Source organism: Rhinatrema bivittatum, chromosome 12 (assembly GCF_901001135.1).
Source record: "Rhinatrema bivittatum chromosome 12, aRhiBiv1.1, whole genome shotgun sequence".
Taxonomy (NCBI): Eukaryota; Metazoa; Chordata; class Amphibia; order Gymnophiona; family Rhinatrematidae; genus Rhinatrema; species Rhinatrema bivittatum.
In genome coordinates, this window is record NC_042626.1 from 39,717,204 (window position 1) to 39,738,623 (window position 21,420).

The 21,420-nt window shown below is 42.0% G+C and overlaps 1 protein-coding gene across 3 annotated transcripts in view; it reads left to right on the top strand.

The window, feature by feature from the left end:
* Positions 1-21,420, top strand: part of NFRKB (nuclear factor related to kappaB binding protein) — a 105,947-nt gene that overhangs the window by 3,171 nt on the left and 81,356 nt on the right. Inside the window, exons 2-8 of one of the 3 annotated variants that reach the window (XM_029572533.1) lie at positions 1,271-1,396; positions 2,529-2,679; positions 3,417-3,618; positions 4,056-4,183; positions 14,247-14,448; positions 15,892-15,993; positions 21,002-21,075. In XM_029572533.1, the coding sequence (XP_029428393.1) occupies positions 1,377-1,396; positions 2,529-2,679; positions 3,417-3,618; positions 4,056-4,183; positions 14,247-14,448; positions 15,892-15,993; positions 21,002-21,075 (879 nt within the window). In that variant the 5' untranslated portion in view covers positions 1,271-1,376. The remainder of the gene's footprint in view (positions 1-1,270; positions 1,397-2,528; positions 2,680-3,416; positions 3,619-4,055; positions 4,184-14,246; positions 14,449-15,891; positions 15,994-21,001; positions 21,076-21,420) is intronic. The other 2 variants (XM_029572534.1, XM_029572535.1) reach the window with 2 other exon arrangements.

The following is a 21,420-nucleotide window of genomic DNA, read 5'->3' on the forward strand; positions in this document are numbered from 1 at the left end:
TTTATTTAGAATTTCTTCTATACTGATAGCCGTTTGCACATCGTATCGGTTTACATACAACTAAGAACTTTTGGGCATGGCCCTTACATAGGACAATAACAATTGTATGAAAATAGGAAACAGTAAAAATCTATATGTTGATAAACGAGGGACTATATAAAACGGGGTATCTTAGGCAGATACAAGTAAAATAACTATATGTTAATACGAGGAATTATATAACACAGGGTATCATGCTAAATACTGCATTACAATATACAAGAGACTATAATACAAGGTACAGAGAGTCATGGTTTTCTGTGCACTTTCCCGTGCTCGAAGAAATTAGCACCTACCTTTGGGTAGGTGCTAATTTCTGAAAGCAAAATGTGCGGCTTGGCTGCACATTTTGTTTTCTGAATTGCGTGGGAATACCTAATAGGGCCATCAACATGCATTTGCATGTTGATGGCCCTATTAGGTTTGGCGGGTTGGAAGTGCGTTTTTGGCCCCTTACTGAATAAGGGGTAAGGGAAAACGCACGTCCAATGGTGGGTTAACAGTGAGCTCTGTACTGTATCGGCCCGACTCTAGGTCAAGATTACAATGAGAAAATCTCAGCTTTGTGTACCTATCATCACTCCAAATCTTCACTGAAGTCTACTGTGCTGTGTACGTACCTCTGATTGTGTATGTAAAACTGCCCCCCAAAACAGGCCACCACCAAAACCTCAGACCGAGTTTCTAGTTGCCCTTCTTAAAGTGGTATAAATAGTTTACTTATATGAGAGCCTTATAAAGTCTCTTGCTCTCTCTCTCTCTCGCCAGCAGCAGCCCAAAATGCATTAAAAACCTGTCTGGGCAAAAATATTGCAGATGGGGTACCTGGAAAATTACCCTAACTATGTCCCTTTTTTATCGCAGGCACTATTTTCGCTATATTTATAGCGATTTGATGAATCTAGGGGTGGATTAGCTGAATATCAGAGTTAACTAGATAACTTATCCGGCTAACTCAACTCCTCCCAGTTACCCCTGTTCCCCACCCCTGATATATCCAGCTAAAAATGTAGCTGGATAAATGACTCTCGGGGACTGGGAGACCATCTTCTTGCTGTAAGAGGTTTTCATACCAGATATTGTTGTCACAAGTTCCATTTGTTGTCCTGATTAAAAATGGCAAAATCTCTTCTGTGTTTGGAAGATTTTTTTCTCTGTTACTTTTGTGGCAGTTTGTGTAGTTGTGTATAAAAGAGAAAAATTTCATATTATTTTTATTGTTTTTACACAGGTATGGTACCGTTCAGGCAAAATAAGACTGGTTTCCCACCCAAATTCTCCAATGCTCTCAGCCCACAATTGGAGGGAATGCTCTTTCTGTAGAAGAGAGGTAATCCATGCGCCAAGCTTTTGCATGGTCAGTACTAATGTCTGCTGAGTGTAACTGGTGGCGCTGTAAAACCTGAATACCAGGATTTAAAACTTGCTTTTAACCACTTATTTAGTGGCTTCAGCAAGTCGCTTAACCTCTCTGTCCTTGCTCTTTGAGACAGGAAACTTCTCTCCATTCGCTTCATTTGTTCTAGTACTGTGGATGCTAACATTGCTATACAAATAAACATTAATTTACAAATGTACAGCAAGTTTAATTTTAAAGTCTTCTCATTCTTATCTGCAGGAAACATCTTTTTTCCCTTGTCCCCTTTTCATGCAGAATTCCAGGATGAGCTCACCAATAGTTGCATAATGCAAATCCGAATGCTAGCGAACTTCTGTGTATTCTTCTTTATATTTGGAACTAGTTCATTTTTATGACAGAGAACAGGTGTCAGTGTGAGTGCAGTGCTTCATCTGGTCTCCTGCCAGAAGCATTCAGTGCCCAGCCCTGACTAAGCCAAAGAGCAGAATCCCAAACCAAGCTTTGATCACTTATCTCCTACTTGCCTGTGTCTACTGTGTCACGACAAACTGAGAGCCTTCTGCAAAGGTGCATGCAAAACTCTCCCCTGCATAACCTCCAGTTAATCATCAAGGACACTTTGGACTAGTCTGGGCTTCTGTCTTCTAAATCTAAACCTTCTGGCATTTTTAGCTCAGTGATATCACAAAACATGAAGGAATAAGGAGCTTAAACCTGGGTTGGACTGGAGTTGAGATGTATTGCACCTGCATTTCATAAATCTTAATTCTTATGTGTTGCTTGTGAATCATAATTTAAAGAGTTACTAGAATATGAGAGGAAAAGGAAGCATCAAAATACTGGTGCACTGCTTTTCTTAAGATATTATGTACAACATATTATGTATATATGATTGAGTTATAGCCCTGCTCTCTTTGCCAGCTACACTTCTTTCCCATCTTGGGAAACTCCCATGCACATCAGGAATCAAAATATGTTGCCATATTTCCTGCCTCTCATCCATGCTTCTAAAATATGAAACTGGAAGGTGTGCTGTGGGTATAAAAAGAATCCCACACATTATGACTATTATTATGAAGGCTCAGATTTCCAGTTAGTGCCTGATCTGCATCACCGTTGTGTCCAATAGTATTTTGGTGGAAGAGAAAGAAATGGATTCCTTGGATCACATGCTGACAGACCCCTTGGAGCTGGGATCATGTGGGGCGGGGAATGGAATCATGGAGGACTGCATGCTGGGATCCACCAGGGTCAGTCTGCCGGAAGACCTTCTGGAGGATGTGAGTAATCCATAAGGAATTGAGTCAGTGGTTATCGACAAGAAATGATTGCCAGTTTTAAACTTGTTTGAGCACAGATTGGGGAGGGAGGAAAAACTGTAAATCTGCACAGGATATTTCATGTTAGCTGATGGAGAACTCTCCACCTCTGCCCTCAAATCCCATGATGAAGAACCACATATATTTGGTGAGCATATTATCTTGGGGAATAGCCTTTTCAGGAGGAGTTCAGGTTAAGGAAGCATAATAAAGCTGTAACATTTTACTGGCTGCTATTTTAAGCTAAGCTTTTATTGGTGTCTGTGGAAAAATCAAGAATTTGTTCACCTTTGGTGAAGAGTCAGGGCAGTGTTCTGGGTTGATGCAGATGGTGCAGTGGGAAATGAGAAGGGGCATTATTGTTCTCTACCAGTGTCTCCCAACAATTGCCATACTGAGAATGGTTTGCAATGGTTTTGAAACTCTCAAATTTTACAAAAAAATCTACATACCTTGGCTTGCCATTTCTTGCATTTCTGCCCATAGTTTTATTTTTCCACTGGACTTGAGGCGTTGCTCTTATGTACACTGCATTCTGCCTGGGATACTTTCTGGTTTACAGTTATCTTTACTGCACATGCTACAGGTCCACTTTAACCCTGTGACGTTTCCATGGGTGTTGGTGTTTTTTTTTTCTTTTTCCTATCTCTTTATTTACTTGGTAATATGATGTCTATTTCTCTTTTGTGCTGCTGCAGCCAGAGATTTTTTTTGATGTGGTCAGTCACTCCACATGGCAGGATGTGCTGACGGACTCCCAGCGAGATCATTTGAAGAAGCTGCTTCCGCAATTCCCTGAGAACAGTGCCCAGTGGCAGAGCCAAATCATCTCGGCGCTTTTCAGTGGAGAGAACTTCCGCTTCGGGAACCCCCTTCACATTGCACAGAAGCTCTTCAGAGGTGAGCTGCGACTCTCATCTTACCACCAGATACCGGCGCCAGGGTCTGTATGAGGTGCAGCAGCCACCGACTCGTATGCAGATCAGAGCTGCTCTAGCTTTATCGACTGAAAAAACTGGAGCAGAAATCCCCAGGAGGGAAAACAAAAATTAAAATAGAGATTTTTTTTTTTTTTAAAAGATAATGGTATATATAAAATGCATAAAATCTCAACAGCATTTCATTTTATTTACCACTTTATTGAGGGAGGGCAAAACATAATTCAACATAACGTAATAGCTGGCACTCAGTGTGCTTGCTTTCTACATATAAGTGGAGGCAAATGGCAGCATTTTTCCTTTCTTGAGTTAGCAATGATTGATTGATTGATTTTTTTTCAAGAATTCCTTTGACCTTGTTGGTAAACGACGTGAATGTCCTTCTCCTTCCCTTGGCAGATGGACATTTTAACCCTGAAGTAGTGAAATACCGGCAGCTGTGCTTCAAGTCCCAGTACAAGCGCTACCTGTCCTCTCAGCAGCAGTACTTTCACAAGCTGCTCAAGCAGGTGCTGTCTTCTCGCAAGGTAACGTCTCTGAGTCGTGGAGCTGGCTCGTTCTGCCACTAGCGGGATTTAAAATTCAAAATGTGCTAAGATTTTTGGAAGTTGAACTAAATTTTCATCAGATCACTTTATTCTGTTTATTTATATTTCACCTTTCAGGCACTTCCAAGGGGATTCCATTCAGGTCCTGGGTTGGTAATATGCATGGGGCTCTTTTTAAGAACTTAATTTTCTACAGATTAGGGTGGCTTTTTTTTTTTTTTTTAAAGGTATCTAAGTTCCTAATCAGGACGTTAGGCACTGGATCCCCTGGAATAAAAAATTGCTCCAGACACAACATGACCTTATTTTAGTCTCTATGCTGTAAAAGTTACTGCTCCGATGGTTGTGTTTGGGTCAGAAGAGAAAAGTTCATGCATTGAACTGAATTTTCAAATCTTTGTGTGCCATTTCTCTTTTGAAGTCCCAGCTGCATAAATAGCAGCTGTAAAGTACGCAGGTACTTTTGTGCCCACGTATCTTCAGCTAATTTAAAAAAAAAAAAAAACCCCAGCCTGGGTGATTCTTCTTTGATATTTGACTAAAGGTACACAAACACAAAAGTACCGACATACTTTGCTACTATGCAGTTTATTGAAATTTGTCCCCCTTATGTCATGTTTTAGGAGCAAGACCAAGAATTTTAAACTACAGTCCTCAAGGGCCACAAATGGGCCTGGTTATCAGGACATTTCTAATGAATATGCATGAAATGTATTTGCTTGCATTGCCTCAGTTGTATGCAGAAGAGATGGCTGAGGGGGCATATGATAGAGGTCTTTAAGCTCATGAGAGGTCTTGAACGAATAGATGTGAATTGGTTATTTACACTTTCAGTTAATAGAAGGACCAGGGGGCATTCCATGAAGTTAGCAAATAGCACATTTAAGACTAATCTGAGAAAATTCTTTTTCACTCAGTGCACAAATAAGCTCTGGAATTTGTTGCCAGAGGATGTGCAGTTAGTGTAGCTGGGTTCAAAAAAGGTTGGATAAGTTCTTGGAGGAGAAGTCCATTAATTGCTATTAATCAAGTTTATTTAGGGAATAGCCACTGCTATTAATTGCATCAGCAGTATGGGACCTTCTTAGTGTTTGGGTAATTGCCAGGTTCTTGTGGCCTGGTTTGGCCTCTGTTGGAAACAGGATGCTGGGCTTGATGGACCCTTGGTCTGTCCCAGAATGGCAATTTCTTACGTTCTTAATCTCCTGTGTATTTGGAATATCCTGACAATCTGAGTGGTTTGTGGCCCTCCAGGATTATAGTTTGACACCTCTGAGCTAGTCACTATAAGTGAAGCGGTAGAAATAATAAACCTGGATTCTTTTATTGAACAGAATCTGCAACCTTGGAGGGCACAGTCAGCAAATCTTTTTAAATAAATAAATAGTATGTGCGCACAGATTCTTAGTTGTAGATTTCTGCCACACTCTTCATCACTGAAAGAAGAGAGTTTAAAAATACTTTTGAAAGAGAATCCCATGCACAAAATATTGTAATACCCAGAAGGTTTGTGTTTTTCTGTATATTTATTTGTTTGTTTTTTCTATACCGGTGTTCGATTTTATATATCAAATCTGTTTACAATCAACATGAGTGATGCAGGAAATCAAGCGTTTTCCTTTTGTCAGATACAATAAAACATCTGTAAATGGGTTCATGGATGAACATCTGTGAAAGGTTAAAGGATACAAAGAGAAAGGAACGTTCAACAATCGTTAATGGCGCAGAAATTATATATCTTACAATAAACCTCTATGATTGATGAAAAGGTTACCAAGTAACAAGGGTAAAGGGTAAAGGTTACCAAATAACAAGGGTAAATTGATGAAAAAGGTTACCAAAAGTTATATCTTACAATAAACCTCTATGATTGATGAAAAGGTTATCAGATAAGTGTAAATAACATGTCGTGGCAGTATACAGGGAGCTGATGAGTTGGTATGGACAGATGTTCCTCTTGTCGATTACAAAGTGGCATATAGAGTGGATAAATAGCTGTACAAATTCTAATGGGAAGTTATTATTGCAGGTAGTAATGGACAGATTTTCAATGGCTGTGGGGTTAGGGTTTGGTGTAGGATTCGGTCACGGTATTGCAGCAAAGGCTTTGTGAAATAGCCAGGTTTTGATTTTTTTCTTGAAAGATTGAGTTGACGGCTCTGTTCTGAGTTCAATAGGGAGTTTGTTCCATAAGGTGGGTCCAGCGAGTGAAAGTGTTCGTTCTTTTGTTGATAATTTGTGTGTTGCTCTCAGTGACTGTGTTTGTAGGAGTCCGGTATTTGATGAACGGAGGTTCCTTGGTAGGGTGTGGAGGTGAAGGAGTGGGGTTAGCCAGTTGGATTTGCCGTTTTGGAGGGTTTTATGTATGATGGTTAGAGCCTTGTATTGGACTCTTTGCTGAATGGGCAGCCAGTGTAGATGTTTGAGTATGGGTGTGATGTGCTCCAATGCCTTTAAAGCAGCAGTACAGTCATGTGATACAGTACTGCTATTATTTCCTTTTTTTTTTTTTCAGAGATTGTTCCATTATAAAAATTAAATTGCATAGATGTCTGTCCCCTGAGCTCCTGTTCATATCCACAGTTTGATTGAAATTACCACTGTTGCAGAGGTCCAGAGCATAACTGGGTTTAGAAAAGGGATTAGACATGTTAATGGAAGATTTGGCTAGAGACCTTTAAATACAAGAGTTGGAATGCAATCCTTGGTTCAAAGCATCCAGAAATCATGGCTGCTGCAAACTGGAAGGGTATGTCATGGGTTACATGTCAACTTGTGTTCTCTAAGTCAATGTTTCCCAACCAGTCAGTCCTGATTAGGTATGCCACAGAAAATCACCACTGCCTGATGCTTAAGTCCAGACCAGCTTTGTTCTTAGCATCTTGTGCAGGAGCACCTTTCTGAGCATGTGCAGTCACGAATGCCTCTCCTTCCTATCAATAGCATGAACCCTGGAGTGTGGGAAATTAACATGCAGCATGCATGGCAAGGATAACCAGGCTTTGCTTTGTGCAGCACACCCTTAGCACACAGCATCGCCTTCTTTTCCACCTCCTTTCAGTTTCCACCCTTTGGCTTACCCGCAAGCTAAGTGAGATGGGGAGGGCATACACTGAGCACCAGATGTGACTCTCACTGTGAGTGTTGGGAGCAGCAGTGGAAGAGCTAGAGCAGTCACATGCAGTAATTAAGGTAACTAACTGAGCCAGCTACCTGCACGTACCTGCTTTCTCCTGCAGATAGAGGGAGAGAGTTGGAATCTGGAAGTGGGGGAGTAACCGGAGTGGATGGGATAAAAAGAGGAGGAATCCATGTATGTTGAGGATGAAACAGAAGCCTGCAGGCAATAAAAAGTTGAGGGAGCAGGAGCATCTGCAGGAGGAGGAGCTGGGTAGGTGATGTACTGATGTTAAAAGACAACTGAGATTGGAGAACATGAAGTAGAGAGCTACAGAAGGAGGGAAGAGAGAGCCCTATTTATGCACAGCAGCAGTCAAATTGTGGCCGAAGGCCAAGGAAGAGTTACTGTAAAATGTGCTGTCGCTGTGGGTAACCCAAAAATACAACTTCTACTTCATCCTCCAATGCCAGAAAAGACATTGAGATGAGTGTGTGTGTATATAATACATATATATATATATATATTATATAGAACACTAATGAGAAATGTTATTGAGAAAAAATGTATTTGAAAATTAACATAAACATGAAATATACAAAAATACAAGGAAACAAAAAAGTCAAAATAATGACACAATTCAACAATATCATACAGAATATGGCTGAGAATATTATACTAAAATGCTGTGAAAATACTGTAGAAATATCCTTTATAATCCAGTAGACTTGTATACAATCATACAGAAATTCAAATGTTGATAGAAGCTGAAAACACTCGTTGAATGTGAAAGCCCTGAACAAAGAAACCTTTTTTATATATTTATTTATTTATTTAAAAGCTAAAGAGGCAGTGCAAATATACAATCAAGTGTTCTAGAAGTGATATACTCAAAATAAAACATGAACACTCATGCCTAAATGAAACATCACAAATAATTAAACAAATCCTTTAAAAGTTAATGCATAATACAAAAATGTTTATCATACAAAATATCTTTATTGGTTTTACAAAAATTATTTTTGGTCAAATTCAGCTGGCTAAAAACAAGTTGCTTTTAGAATCATATCACGAGCAACCTTATATGCTTAGAAAACACAAAGCAACTGGATCATTTATGTATTTACGGCGTTACACTTCCTAAGGTTCGAGACAGGCTGTCTGTTTGAAAGATTACATCACGTCTGAACATGTTTCTACACAGATGACTTGCTGTTAAGTGTAATGCCATAAATGATCCAGTTGCTTCTTCGGATCTCCTTCTCCTGATGAAGCCCTTCTGGGGTGAAACAAAGGACTCTGTTGAGAGGAAACGTTTATAATTTAGGGCACTGAAGAAGTTAATCATCCGATATAAATGAAGAGTTGTTACTCGCGGTTGTGCAAACGCTGTTGTGCTGACAATATGAAATATGAAGACAGCTAAGTCTTGCATTGGATCATTGGTTTATTTAAAGACTTTGATTTTTCTAAGCATATAAGGTTGCCAGTGATATGATTCTAAAAGCAACTTGTTTTTAGCCAGCTGAATTTGACCAAAAATAATTTTTGTAAAACCAATAGATTTTTTTTGTATGATAAATATTTTTGTATTACACATTAAAGGGTAGATTTTAAACGGCCCGCGCTCGTAAATCCCGGCGTTTATGCGCGTGGCCGGGCTTCGTGCGCGCCGGGCAAATTTTTGAAGAGGCCCGGCCACAAGCATAAACGCCGGTACGCGAATAAGTGCTGGGCCTCTTCGAAGGGGCAAACTGGGGGCGGGCCAGGACAGCACCATTATTCGCTGTCCTGAAGATCCGGCTGTTGGTGTGCGCGCAACTTACTTCAGCTCGGGAGCCCGAAGTAAGTTGTGAAACAAGGAAAAGGTAGGGTTTAGGGGGTGGGGAGAAGAGGGGAAGGGAGGTTAGGTAGGGGGGTAGGGATGTTCCCTCCCAGTCTGCTGCTTAATTGGAAAAGACTAGGAGGGAACTGGGGAAGGCCGGTATGCATCGCCGTACTGAAATTGCAGAAATATGTGCGCACAGAGTGGAAAATCTACCCCTAACTTTTTAAAGATTTGTGACATTTAATTCAGGCGTGAGTGTTCATGTTTTATTTGGGTGTATATGTATGTATATCTAGCAATCAACAAATAAATGAAAAAAAGAACACCAATGGTAAGCAACTATTAAAGCTGAATAAATCACAGAATATCAAAAAAAATCAACATATTGAATCTTAAACATACATTTTATTAGAATTGTGCTCAAAAAAATTGAAATTAAAAACTACATATTCTTAAAATATCATTTAGAGAAAATGTTCATATAAAACTTTTATATAGACTGTCTCAGGAAAATATTTTTTTGAGGTCTTAAATATCCTGCTTTTTTTGAAAAGTGTCCAAATGGTGTATAAATGCCTAATGGTCTGATCCTCAATTTCCAATAGACTCACAACCGTTAAGCTTTGTGGTTGCAGCAAAGTTGTTAAAGCTTCTCTCCTTGATCGTGGCTTTAATTCATATTGCGCTGAATCTGTCCTTAGAGTCTCCCCTCAACAAAAACCTTTTGTTTTGCCTTATTCAGGCTTCCTCAGGAGGCTGAGATAACTATATGAATAAGGACCATATACCCTGTTGGTATACTATGTCACTGAAACCTGGAGCAATGATACTTTCACAAACAAGTATTCAAACATTTGTATACATCGTGTCTAAATAAGAACGCAAAATAACCTGATCCTTCCTTCCTGTGATACTGCTAAACAGGGAAACCAGTGAGGCTGCGGCATGCTATATAGGATCAATCTATATATAGATATATAAAATGTTTTTTCCCTGTGTGGTAGAGCTGCCAGAGCGTTCCCATGACACAGGCTTGTCAGTTAATTTTAAAAGTCACTGGAACGCTCTTTTGTGAAAGGTCCATGTTTGTCTCTGCCCCCTCTCTTCCTTTGTTGTAAAATTTGAAAGAGACTGGTGGGGCTTGAATGTTCTCCATATCCAAGCTGCTAGTTGGATCTTTGGTCTAATCCAGTGTGACAGTTCTTATGTAATAGAGCATTCCTTATCACCCTCCTAGACCAGTGCAGTTGTGTGAGTTTACACTGCCTACTAACAGGTGGAGACAAAGGATACACTTTTCAGTGTTCACTGAAGCCGGTTTTCTGTGTCTCCAGCAGATTGTAGTGGTTCTGGATTGGTGCAGTAGCATTTTAGGCTTCTCCTGGTGGAGCGCTTCTCAACTTTGCTCCTAAGGCAACAGTTTTCACTGTTTTCCTAGTTGAGCTTTCCTGAAGCCAGGCTGAGCGAGTCTGGTTATCTGTCTTGCAGGTTCCATGTGGAATCTCTTTGAACTTGGGGGTATCGGGCTAGCTCGAGAATTGTAATCCTTGGAGTAGTTGACTTCCTCATGGGGAGTTGGCTTTTGTTTTTTTCCTATTGAGTTCCCTCCTCCTCCCTTGAGCAGGGCCTGGTAAGTGGCTTCCAGGTTCCCTTTGGGGCCTGGCTGAGTCAATATGGGTCGCCTGGCCTCAGCTGCCCTCTTTTTTGGAGAGCTTGGGTGTTCCTTCTGCTCAGGCTCCCCTGTCTCTGGCCAGAAATGTTTTGTCTCCTTATGACAGAGAGCAGTTTTAGCTGTGATTTGGGAATGCTGTATTGGAAGGTAAGCATGGCCAAGAACTTCAAGGGGGTGAGTTGTGGAAGCGGGAGTATCGTTGGCTGGTGGCCTGGACCCTGGTCGGGCCTTACCCTTATGTTTTTTTTGCGGATTTTGCGGTTGAGTTTCAGCAGGTCTGCCATCTGCGTACTGATGCTGTTCACTTTCCATTTCTTCAGTTGGACTGCTGCCTCTGAAGAAAGGGCAGAGTGGGGTTGGCATTTCAGAGGGTGTGTGTGGTGGCCACTATCTGAGTTCCCTGGCCAACTTCCTTAATTCAGGATGGGTGAGCATTCAGTTCGATTCAGGGAGCTGACTTCTTCATGTATGTGAAAGTCACAGGGCTGGGGGTAAGCAAGTCCATCATGGTGCACTGCCAGCAGCCACTGCCCTTATTAATTTTTTTCCTATGGCTATATTTAGCTGGGTTTCAGAGTTTCCTCATCCAGACTCCTGAGGGAGAGATGGACCCAGAGTCTATGCAAATCTTTTCTGCACACTCAGATTTTCACTGGAAAAAAATAAATAAGTATATAAATAATGGCCTTAGGTTTGGTATTTCTCGGTAGTCTGGATGGGGAGGGGGATTGGGGCACTTTGGCTGAGGCCTCTGCCCTGCTGTCCTATACACTTGGCTTTAGCACCCAAGTGTCCTATGGTGTCCAGTCAGAGTTTAGCTCCCTCCTCTTCCCCTTCCACTTCTTGTTTCAGTGGGGGAGGTGGTTTTGGAGATAATCTGACGGGGAGCTGCCATATGATGGAGAAGGACCTCACTTCTCTTGCCTCTCGGGTTTTTGTGAGTAAAGGAGACTCTGTGGGAGTTCCATTCTGAAAGGGGGCCTGCATCCACCTTTGGCCTTCTCTGCCACTGTATCATGGGGTTTGTGGTCTTGTCTGCTTGGGAGGCTCCTGCTGGCTCTTCCAGCAATAAGCAGTGCCTTTCCCATTACTTGGCATAGTCTGTGGAATTGGGCTCAGCCCTTGAAATTTGCAGGATAGAAAGACTGAATTTCTTTTAAGGTAGACCTCCACTGTGACCTTGACCATCCAATTCTCTATTTAAATTAACTTTTTTTTTTTTAGTCAAGTTTTATTTTTGTCTGGTTTTATTTATTATTTATTGTTCCCAATACTGTTTTTGTTTTTATGAAGTTTAAATTTGATTTGATTTTATGATTTATTTGTTATTTGCCTTTTATGATATGTTGAAATTGTTTTATGAATGTTGTCTTGTACATTGCCTAGGCCTTTCAGAGTTAGGCGATTCATAAATTCTGAATAAATATAAATGTATTAGTGGGGGCTATGAGGCTTGCATGGATGACGCTGATAGAAATGGCTCCCTGAAAGTCCAGGGGTGGTCTGTTTTGAGTTCAGAGCTGCCTTCTTAGTGGACATATTATATGACCATATTTGGTTTTCTCCTTGCTCAGTGAGGTTGGTAGTTACATTGTGGAGGCAGTTAAGGCTGCATAGCTGGAAGATATTTTCAGCATCTAAGATCCGGCTCAGCAAGCTTCTTTTTAAAGGGAGTTGTTGATCAGAGAGGATCTGGGAGAGTTTAAGACCCGGTGACTTCCTGAAGAATGATCCACTTAACTTTATGGGCTATTTGGTGGTGTGTTTGCTTCTGGGAATCCAGAAGTTACAGGCTGGGGAGCAGTCCTTTTCCTATGGAAACAGGTTTCAAGAAATAATCAGCCCTTTAAGGGGATCAGGAGGAGGAGGATTGCAGTACTTATTCTTCTGGGGCTGCCTGTTTGGCCCAAAGAGGTCAGCAGATTCTTTCCCCATAGTCGTCCCAGTGATCGGTTGTTACTGGCAGTGTTACCAGGTGTGGACCTACATCACATTCTACTGGTGGGTCTAGGATGTTGTTGAAGATGGGTATTACCTAGCATTAGTTTTGCCCCATCACCAAAGCCTTGATGGATTTCCCCTACATGTTAGCCTGTGGGGAATTCCCAACTTTTGTCCTTACCTCCTTTCTGTTGTTGTTTCTTCCCCTGATATCCCCAGCTGGATTTGGAAGGGGGATTTATCTCCTATAATTTTTGAGGTTTTTGAAGTTGTTAGAAGCAAAAATACTGCCTCTACAAACTACTATTACTTTGACACAAGGATATGGGCTTCAGTTTACACTGCACTATCCTATATACTGGTGGTGATGAACCCTAAAAAAGGTGTGTCCTCTATCTCTATCTGCTAGCAGGCAGTCTAAATCCGCACGTCTGAAATGGTCTAGTAGGAATTGAGAAAAGGTAAGACTAAATTTTTCTTTACTGTTCCCAGAAGCTTAGGATGTCATCTTTCTGGAACAGCTCCTCTATGAGGAGAGGCTGAAGAGGTTAGGGCTTTTCAGCTTGGAGAAGAGACGGCTGAGGGGGGATATGATAGAGGTCTTTAAGATCATGAGAGGTCTTGAATGAGTAGATGTGAAACGGTTATTTACACTTTCGAATAATAGAAGGACTAGGGGGCATTCCAGGAAGTTAGCAAGTAGCACATTTAAAACTAATTGGCGAAAACTGTTTTTCACTCAACGCACACTAAAGCTCTGGAATTTGTTGCCAGAGGATGTGGTTAGTGCAGTTAGTGTAGCTGGGTTCAAAAAAGGTTTGGATAAGTTCTTGGAGGAGAAGTCATTAACTGCTATTAATCAATTTTACTTAGGGAATAGTCACTGCTATTAATTGCATCAGTAGCATGGGATCTTCTAGGTGTTTGGGTAATTGCCAGGTTCTTGTGGCCTGGTTTGGCTTCTGTTGGAAACAGGATGCTGGGCTTGATGGACCCTTGGTCTGACCCAGCATGGCAATTTCTTATGTTCTTATGATGTGAGCAATAATTACTTCAGTGAATCTGCTGAGCTAAGATGCGACCGGGTAAAGTTGAAACTATGCTGACTGCTGAACCAAGGGGGAAAAACACAGGGCACCCCTAAAAAGCTAAAATGATCCTTTGTAGTAATTCTGGCCTCAGTCAAGATCCATTACAATGCTCCTTTTCAACATTAGTTAGTTTATAGAGAATTAAAGATGACCAGCATAGTTGCTTATCTTTAAAAGAAAAAAGTCTCCTCTTTTTTTTCTTTCAGATGTGGTAGTATTATAGCTGAAATTGGCGTGCTTCAGAAGCATGCTGAGAGTGAACATTAGCCTTTGAGCATGGATTCCTTTCTCTGTCCTTCCACCGTTTCTCCCTGCTCTACTCTTCTCTTCTGTTCCTTTCATGGCAGGGGGAGATCTTTAAGCTGGATGAACTTGTTTGTAATTCATTGTAGGAGCTCCTAGACCTTGCAAGAAAGAGAGGCCCTGAGGTAGGATTGGTGAGGAAGCATTTGCCATCTGTTGGCTTGCCAGAAGAGAGAGAACGTCGCACGCAGCGGCGGTATCTGAAGATTCTGCAGGAGGTGAAGGATGAGTGTGGAGACAATACCCTATCTTCTGATGAAGAAGGTAATGGAAGCAAGGCCATGCTTTATTGTGAGTTTTCCGAATGATTTGTATTGTCAGAGGTTCTGAGGCATCTATACACCTGTATAAGAGGACTATGTTTCAGCGGTTGCACATTTCTCCTTCAGACCACTTCACATATGTTGTGTTATAGCCTACTACTGCATAATTTGGAGTAAAACTGTGATGAAACATAGCAGCTCTGCTTCATAGTCAGATCATGACTATGCTACCAGGATCAGGTCATAATTGCCATGTGCTATCACGGAACCATAGGCAGGATCTTTTCCAGCAAGCACCATCATCAGAGGAGAAGGGTAGGATCTACTTCAAATGCAGTACTGGGAGTGCTTGTAGAATTTTCCCAGCATACTTGACTATCGCATGCATGTCGGCACTATTGCAGTCCTCAAGCAAGCCTGCTATGTTAATCTGACCAATGCCTTTGCCTCCAACACCCACCCTCTCCTTGCAGTACTTGTCTTCCTCTTCAAACTGCTTCTGTCTCTTATCTCCCCCACCTACACTTTCTGCCCGGATAATGATTGACTTCTACCATGAAAAGGTTCACAAGATAAATCTTGGTCTGATACCATTTCTCAAAATATCTTCACTGGACCCTACCTACCCTGCTAACTATCATCCCTATTACCTTCCTTCTTTTCACATCTAAACTACTAGAGCATGCCATTGACCTCTGCTGCCTTGCCTTTCTTTCATTCAAGCCATTCTCAGTCCACTCCACTCCAGCTTCCATTCTGAATATTCCACATAAAGAACCCTTGCCAGAGTCTCTAGTACTGTTTTCATAGCCAAGGCCAGGGACCTTTATTTGATCCTCATCCTCCTTGACTTGGCCACTTACTCCTATTAATAATGACAGCTTTTCCAGTGGATTTCATTGAGGGGGTGTATGGGGAGATGAAGGGTATTGAGGAGCTGCAGAGTGAATGCACTTGTAGGTGAACAGGAGAAGCTTGAACTGTGTGCAGATGGGAAGGCATTGTAGCTAAATGTAATCCCCCCCCCCCTTTTTTTTTTTCTCTCTTCCATCACCAACTCCAGACTCTGTGCTTTCTGCTTTGCTGCACCATATATTTGGAATAATCTTATTGAATTAGTATATTATGCCCCCCTCTCTGGCCATTTTAAAGACCTGCCTAAAAGCCTACCTTTTTGAGGTTGCTTTGTAGCTTTGTTGGTTTTAACCATAGTTACTGTAATAAATAATTTTCCTGAATCCTTTTATTTGGGTTGCCAATGTTTCTTCACTAGACTGTAAACTCCAGCAGCTCTCTTGTGTTTATTGGTACAATGCTGGGTTTGTCTAGTACCAATATAGTAATTAGAAGTATTGCATATTGGTAATGTCCTGCCAAGAACTTAAGCAGCATCTTCCCCTCATGCACCAGGAGTGCCAGTAAGACCACCTCCACACAAATCTTGTTTTCACCACTATGCCATTCTTTTCAGATCTTAGTTCATGGCTTCCGAATTCCCCCAGCCATCCCCCTAGCCCTCCTGTGCCTCTCAGAGTAATCCCAACATTGTCCACGCAGGACTTGAAGACAGCAGGTGAGACAATCTTTTCACAGCATTGCTAAATGTGCAAATAGTTTGTATCAGTGTTGCTTGTTTCTATATCTCTCATGATGTCGTGAGGTTAGCCCTATAAACATATGTCCTGGGGGAAGCAACTAAAGTTTGCTAAAATTAAGGAGGTCTATATTCAGCCACTATGTGGCTGAGCTAGTTAGCCAGATAAATTTATCAGTCTATCTAAGTGTTAGCTGGATGTGTCTATCCAGCAAACTTTAGGGTAAGTCTGCAGCCTGACGAGAGTTAGCTGGATAACCTATACAGGTGACTGTGAATATCGGAGTTAGCTGGTTAACTTATCCGGCTAATCTGACCCCTCTCAGTTACACCCATGCCTCACCTGCCACTTAACCAGCTATTTACCTAAATAAGCAGTTATCCAGCTAAGTGGTGACCCCTGCTCCTGGGCAGCTCTTCAGCCTCTGGTACTAACCCAATAAATCGAAACTTATCTGGCTAAGTGGTGCTGAATATGGGCCTCAAAATTGTTCAAAAGATGAATTGGCTTTTAAGCTCCCCTTTCTTAAGTTTGTTACAAAAACTGTGTCTTCTGTGTCCTTAGCAGTATTTCAGTACAGTAAGAAATGATCCTTTGTATCAGTTGAACGTTTTACTGTTGTCATTTTTAAGTTTCTTTAAACATAGTATGAGGCTTCACAATCAGAGAATATTTCTTCTTAGGGTGTGGTGGATGCCAAGGGTAATGGTAGAAACACAGACTAACATGGCATGAAACGGAAAGTAAATTGGGCAGACTAAATGGACCTTACAGTCTTTATCTGCCATCATATTCTCTGTTTTCAAGGAATAACGTGTAAATAGCTGAGCAAGCAAGAGGTACAATGTATCTTGTGCAAGGAGATCTGATTAATTCTTGGACTCTGCAAATTGATAGATCCAGCTTTGGTGGAAACTTTGATTAGGTTGGTGGGGGTGGGGTGGGGTTGGTTCTGTTGGGGAATGTTTTATTATATTATGTTTTTTATTGAAATTTTATTTGAAATACAATTCATATTGGTGGTTAAATGTAGACTCACTTTGGATCAAACGATTAGCACGAGAAAGCAAATTTAAATAAAATAAGTACAGGACAGTCAGATGACCAAGTGTGTGTGTGTGTAATTAGTGACACCCTTTTAAATAGGATTGTTCACAAAAGTTGCATGGGAGCTATTTAAAGAAATGTGCCAGTGCAGACAATAAAGAGGGTCATTTTATAATTCCTCGCATAGCAGGTAAGTCTGTGTGTACATGCAAACTGTACCATTGATTTTCAAAGTAAACTTGTGTGCATAAATTTGCTTTCCCTGTATGTACCTGGATCAGTCCAGACAGTGGGTTGAGCCTCCTGTCCAGTAGAGGGAGACAGAGAAAAACTGAAAAGGTATCCTATATCAGGACAATGCTCACCCTGCGTCCCTTCAGTATTTCTCTGTCTCCCAGCAGAGGAAGGCAGTTGAACCTGCGGTTCCCTAGCTTTCTCTATTTTCCTCCACACTGTGGTGATTTCTTTCTTTCTCCTTCTGATTGTTTCCAGGATCAAGCAAGTATTGATTAATTTATATATGTAAAAAAAAAAAAAGAATTTGAAGGAAATCAAACTTCTTGTCTATGTGAGACGGCTCTGTCTCACAGCTCTTACAGGAGTCCCAGGGGGGAATTTTCCCCTTGAGTACTCAGCCTGGCTGAGTACTCAAGGTACTTCCCGGTGACCACTTGCCTGGCTTAAAGGGGTGATACTGGTGGTCCAGTCACTCCCCCTTTTCGCGCCTGCCTCAGGTCTTCTAGCAGAGAGGCTCCCATTCCTCTGCTCATTTCTTTGGAAAAAAAAAAAAAAAAAAGACCATTGGAGGCACAGCTTACCCACACTTTTCATTGCAGGCTCCAGCAAGGCAAGCAGCCGGGGAAGTGATTACTGGTGGTCCAGTCCCTCTCTTCACCTGTGTGTGTCTAAGCACTGTGTGTAAAAAAAAAAAAAAAAAAAAAAAATCAGGGTCTGCAGCAAAAGCCAAGCCTTGTGGAGCTCAAAAACATCAGGCCTGGTCCTTTCTCCCTCAGTGCAGGGACGGCAGCCATCTTAAGCACATGTCATGCAGCTCAGGCAAGGGCTGTGGAGGAGGGGGAGCTTCCTCCAACATTGTATCCAGTCCCACCAACTCCTGATGAGAATGCAGCTCAGGATCAGTTTTTTTTTTTACAGGAGGACCCTGCTTTTCCAGATCAGGATGTTGGTTCTGATTGCTTTTCTTTAGATTTTGTCCTCTTTATGCATAAAGCCTTTTTGGCTTCCAGATCTCTGCAAGGTGGTGCCTTGCCAGTCAGACCTATGCAGGGACTGCCCCCCAAGGTAGCCAAGCGTACCAATGTTCCCGCGTCTCTAAGGGTCGCGAAGTTAAAAGGCGTGGTGGTTTCAGGAGGGTCTGCCACTCTGGACGCGCCGGGCACTGCGGCTGCAGGTGCAGGAGCCTCTCCTCCCCCTCCCTTCTTTACGTTTTCCCACCTTGGCCTCTGGAGGGGAAAGGTACTCAGAAGAATAGAACTCCACAGGGGCTGGTCATCCTCATGGTGCCGGAGTGGCCTCTGAGACCGTGGTTCGCAGATCTGGTGAACTTCGCTATGGACGGTCCTCTCCGCCTTGGCCATCTACCAAACCTGCTCCGACAGGGTCCAATATTTTTCAGTCAGGCAGATCGCTTTTGTCTAGCGGCCTTGCTTTTGAGCAGCGACGACTAAGGAAGAAGGATTATAAGGAGGAGGTTATCTCCACTTTGTTGCGGGCCCGCAAGACTTCTACCTCTCTGGCTTATATTCGGGCATGGAGAGTGTTTGAGACTATATACGCTGAGTCCGGAGTTCTAGCTCGTAAGGCTTCGGTGTCCCAGGTTCTCTTCCTGCAGAATGGTCTCTCCAAAGGTTTGTCTTTCAATTCCTTGCGGGTACAGGTTTTGGCGCTCTGTTCCCTCCTTGGGCGGGTCGATGGTTATGCGTTGGCGACCCATCCGGATCTCGTTCGGTTCCTCAAGGGGGCTAAGCACTTGAACCCGCCTGCCCGGGCTACTTGTCCATCGTGGAGCCTTAACCTGGTTCTCCGTGTTCTTTGCGAGGTGCCCTTCGAATCCCTTCGGCGAGCCATACTTAAGGATCTGACCCTTAAGACTGTCTTTCTGGTCTCTATTTCCTCAACCAGGAGAGTGTTGAGCTCCAAGCCCTGTCTTGTAGGGAGCCTTTCCTTCGCTTTTCTGATTCAGGTGTTTCCTTCCAAACAGTCCCATCCTCCCTGCCAAAGGTTGTGTCCTTCTTTCATGTAAATCAGTCGGTGGAGCTCTCTGCTTTTTCTCAAGAGGACATTGCGAACACGCCTGGCGCGATCTATGGCGCCTTGATGTGAAGAGGGTCCTACTGCAATATTTGCAGGTGACAAATAATTTTCGAGTCTCTGATCATCTTTGTCTTATGGAGCGGGCCGAGTAAGGGGAATAAGGCTTCTAAAGCTACTATCGCTTGCTGGCTAAAAGAGGCGATTGCGTCGGTGTATATTTGTCGGGGCCGGTCGATTCCGGAGGGCTTAAAGGCTCATTCTTTACGTTCTCAGGCTTCCTCTTGGGTGGAGAGTCAGTCAGTCTCGCAGCAAGAAATCTGCAGAGCGTCATTATCGCCTCGATGTTCAGGCGCCAGTCTTTGGCTCTTTCGGCAGACAGGTACTTTGAGTGGGACTGTCTCGGTCCCACCCTGTTTAGGGAAGCTTTGGTACATCCCACTGTCTGGACTGATTGGGGTATGTACAGGGAAAGGAAAATTGGTTCTTACCCGCTAATTTTCATTCCTGTAGTACCAAGGATCAGTCCAGACTCCCGCCCTGAATACATCTACATTGCTATGTCCACTGGGGGTTTTTCTTTCACGGGTTCTTTTTGAGATTCTCTATTTCCTATTTGAGCTTTAAGACACTGGAAGTTAATCCGAATTGTAAGGCACTGGAGGTATCTGCTATATATATATATATATTGATAGCTGTGTAAGAGCATTTTTCATACATGTTTGAATTTCTTGTTTCATTTTGATAGTTACAGTTTACTTGATCTTATCCTGGTTCTCTATGCTATTTTTGCTGCTTTGATATGGATTATATTAAAGGGTCGCAGGGTGAGCACTGTCCTGATATAGGATACCTTTTCAGTTTTTCTCTGTCTCCCTCTGCTGGACAGGAGGCTCAGCCCACTGTCTGGACTGATCCGTGGTACTACAGGAACGAAAATTAGCAGGTAAGAACCAATTTTCCTTTGAGAATTTACAGGTGAGTGGCCAGGAACATGCAGAGATGCTTTGGAGGATGAAACGTTTTAAAATCAGTAAATATGCGTGAAAATGCTGACTCTGCCCCCAGTTCTGCCTCTACCCTGGTTCACATAAAAGAACACATGCCCTTTTACAGGAACAGAGTCCTGACCGATTTTGTAACAATCATTTCCATGTGTAAATACCAGGTTTTATGCTTTGAAAATTACCCCTTAGTAAAATGTTTAACTGAAGCAAGTTTATTTTATTTTCATTTATTTGATCACTTTCTCTTAAAACTGCCCAGGGTGATTTATATAAATTAATATAAAACCAATTTAAACAGAACAGCTACAAAGTTTTTAAAACAGTTGCTTCCCACCTCGGTGTACCATCCTGTTAACCCCAGTTCATAACATCATGTCAAGTATAACTTTGTTGTGAGTGCTTGAAATATTGCAAAGACCATGGACGGGATAACTTTCTAGGTAAGAAAACAAGAGGACTCAGGTGAGATGAAACATGTTATAACAGGTTTGTTTGTTTGTTTTCATCTGGTTCTCAGCAAGACAATTTTATTGTTTTTGAATATGCACCATAAAAAATTTCTCTTTATAGAGTTTTTCCCATTTGTTTGTATTTTCTCCTACCTTTGCTGATAGCTGTACTATATGTGGAAATAAATCCTTTATTTGTTTTGCGTGCTAAGATAAACCAGAATTTGGAGACCATGATCTGAAGCTGATGATGAAGAAGCATCGGGAGAAGCGGAAACGTCAACCAGTAAGTGATTTGCAATCTTTTGTAAAGGTAGGGACCCAGTTTATTTGTAGAGGGTTGCTAATTGCACAAAGGATTTAAAGGACTTTTATGTGGTAGAAGTCAGCTACTTTCTCTTTTGGTAGTGCCCCAATAAGAAGACCTCATTCCATGTTCCTGGCAATAATGAAACCATCCAGATATCTGTTGTTACTGTAGCTTTCAAATGAATGGGAACAATAAAAACTCAGAACTGTTGTCTATATCATAGCTGGCAAGGTGAATCCAGGTAGGCTTGTGTAATGTTTGGGCTGCACTGTTGCAGTTGCTCACCCTGCCTGCCCTTTGCCCCTGTCATTCCAATTCCTG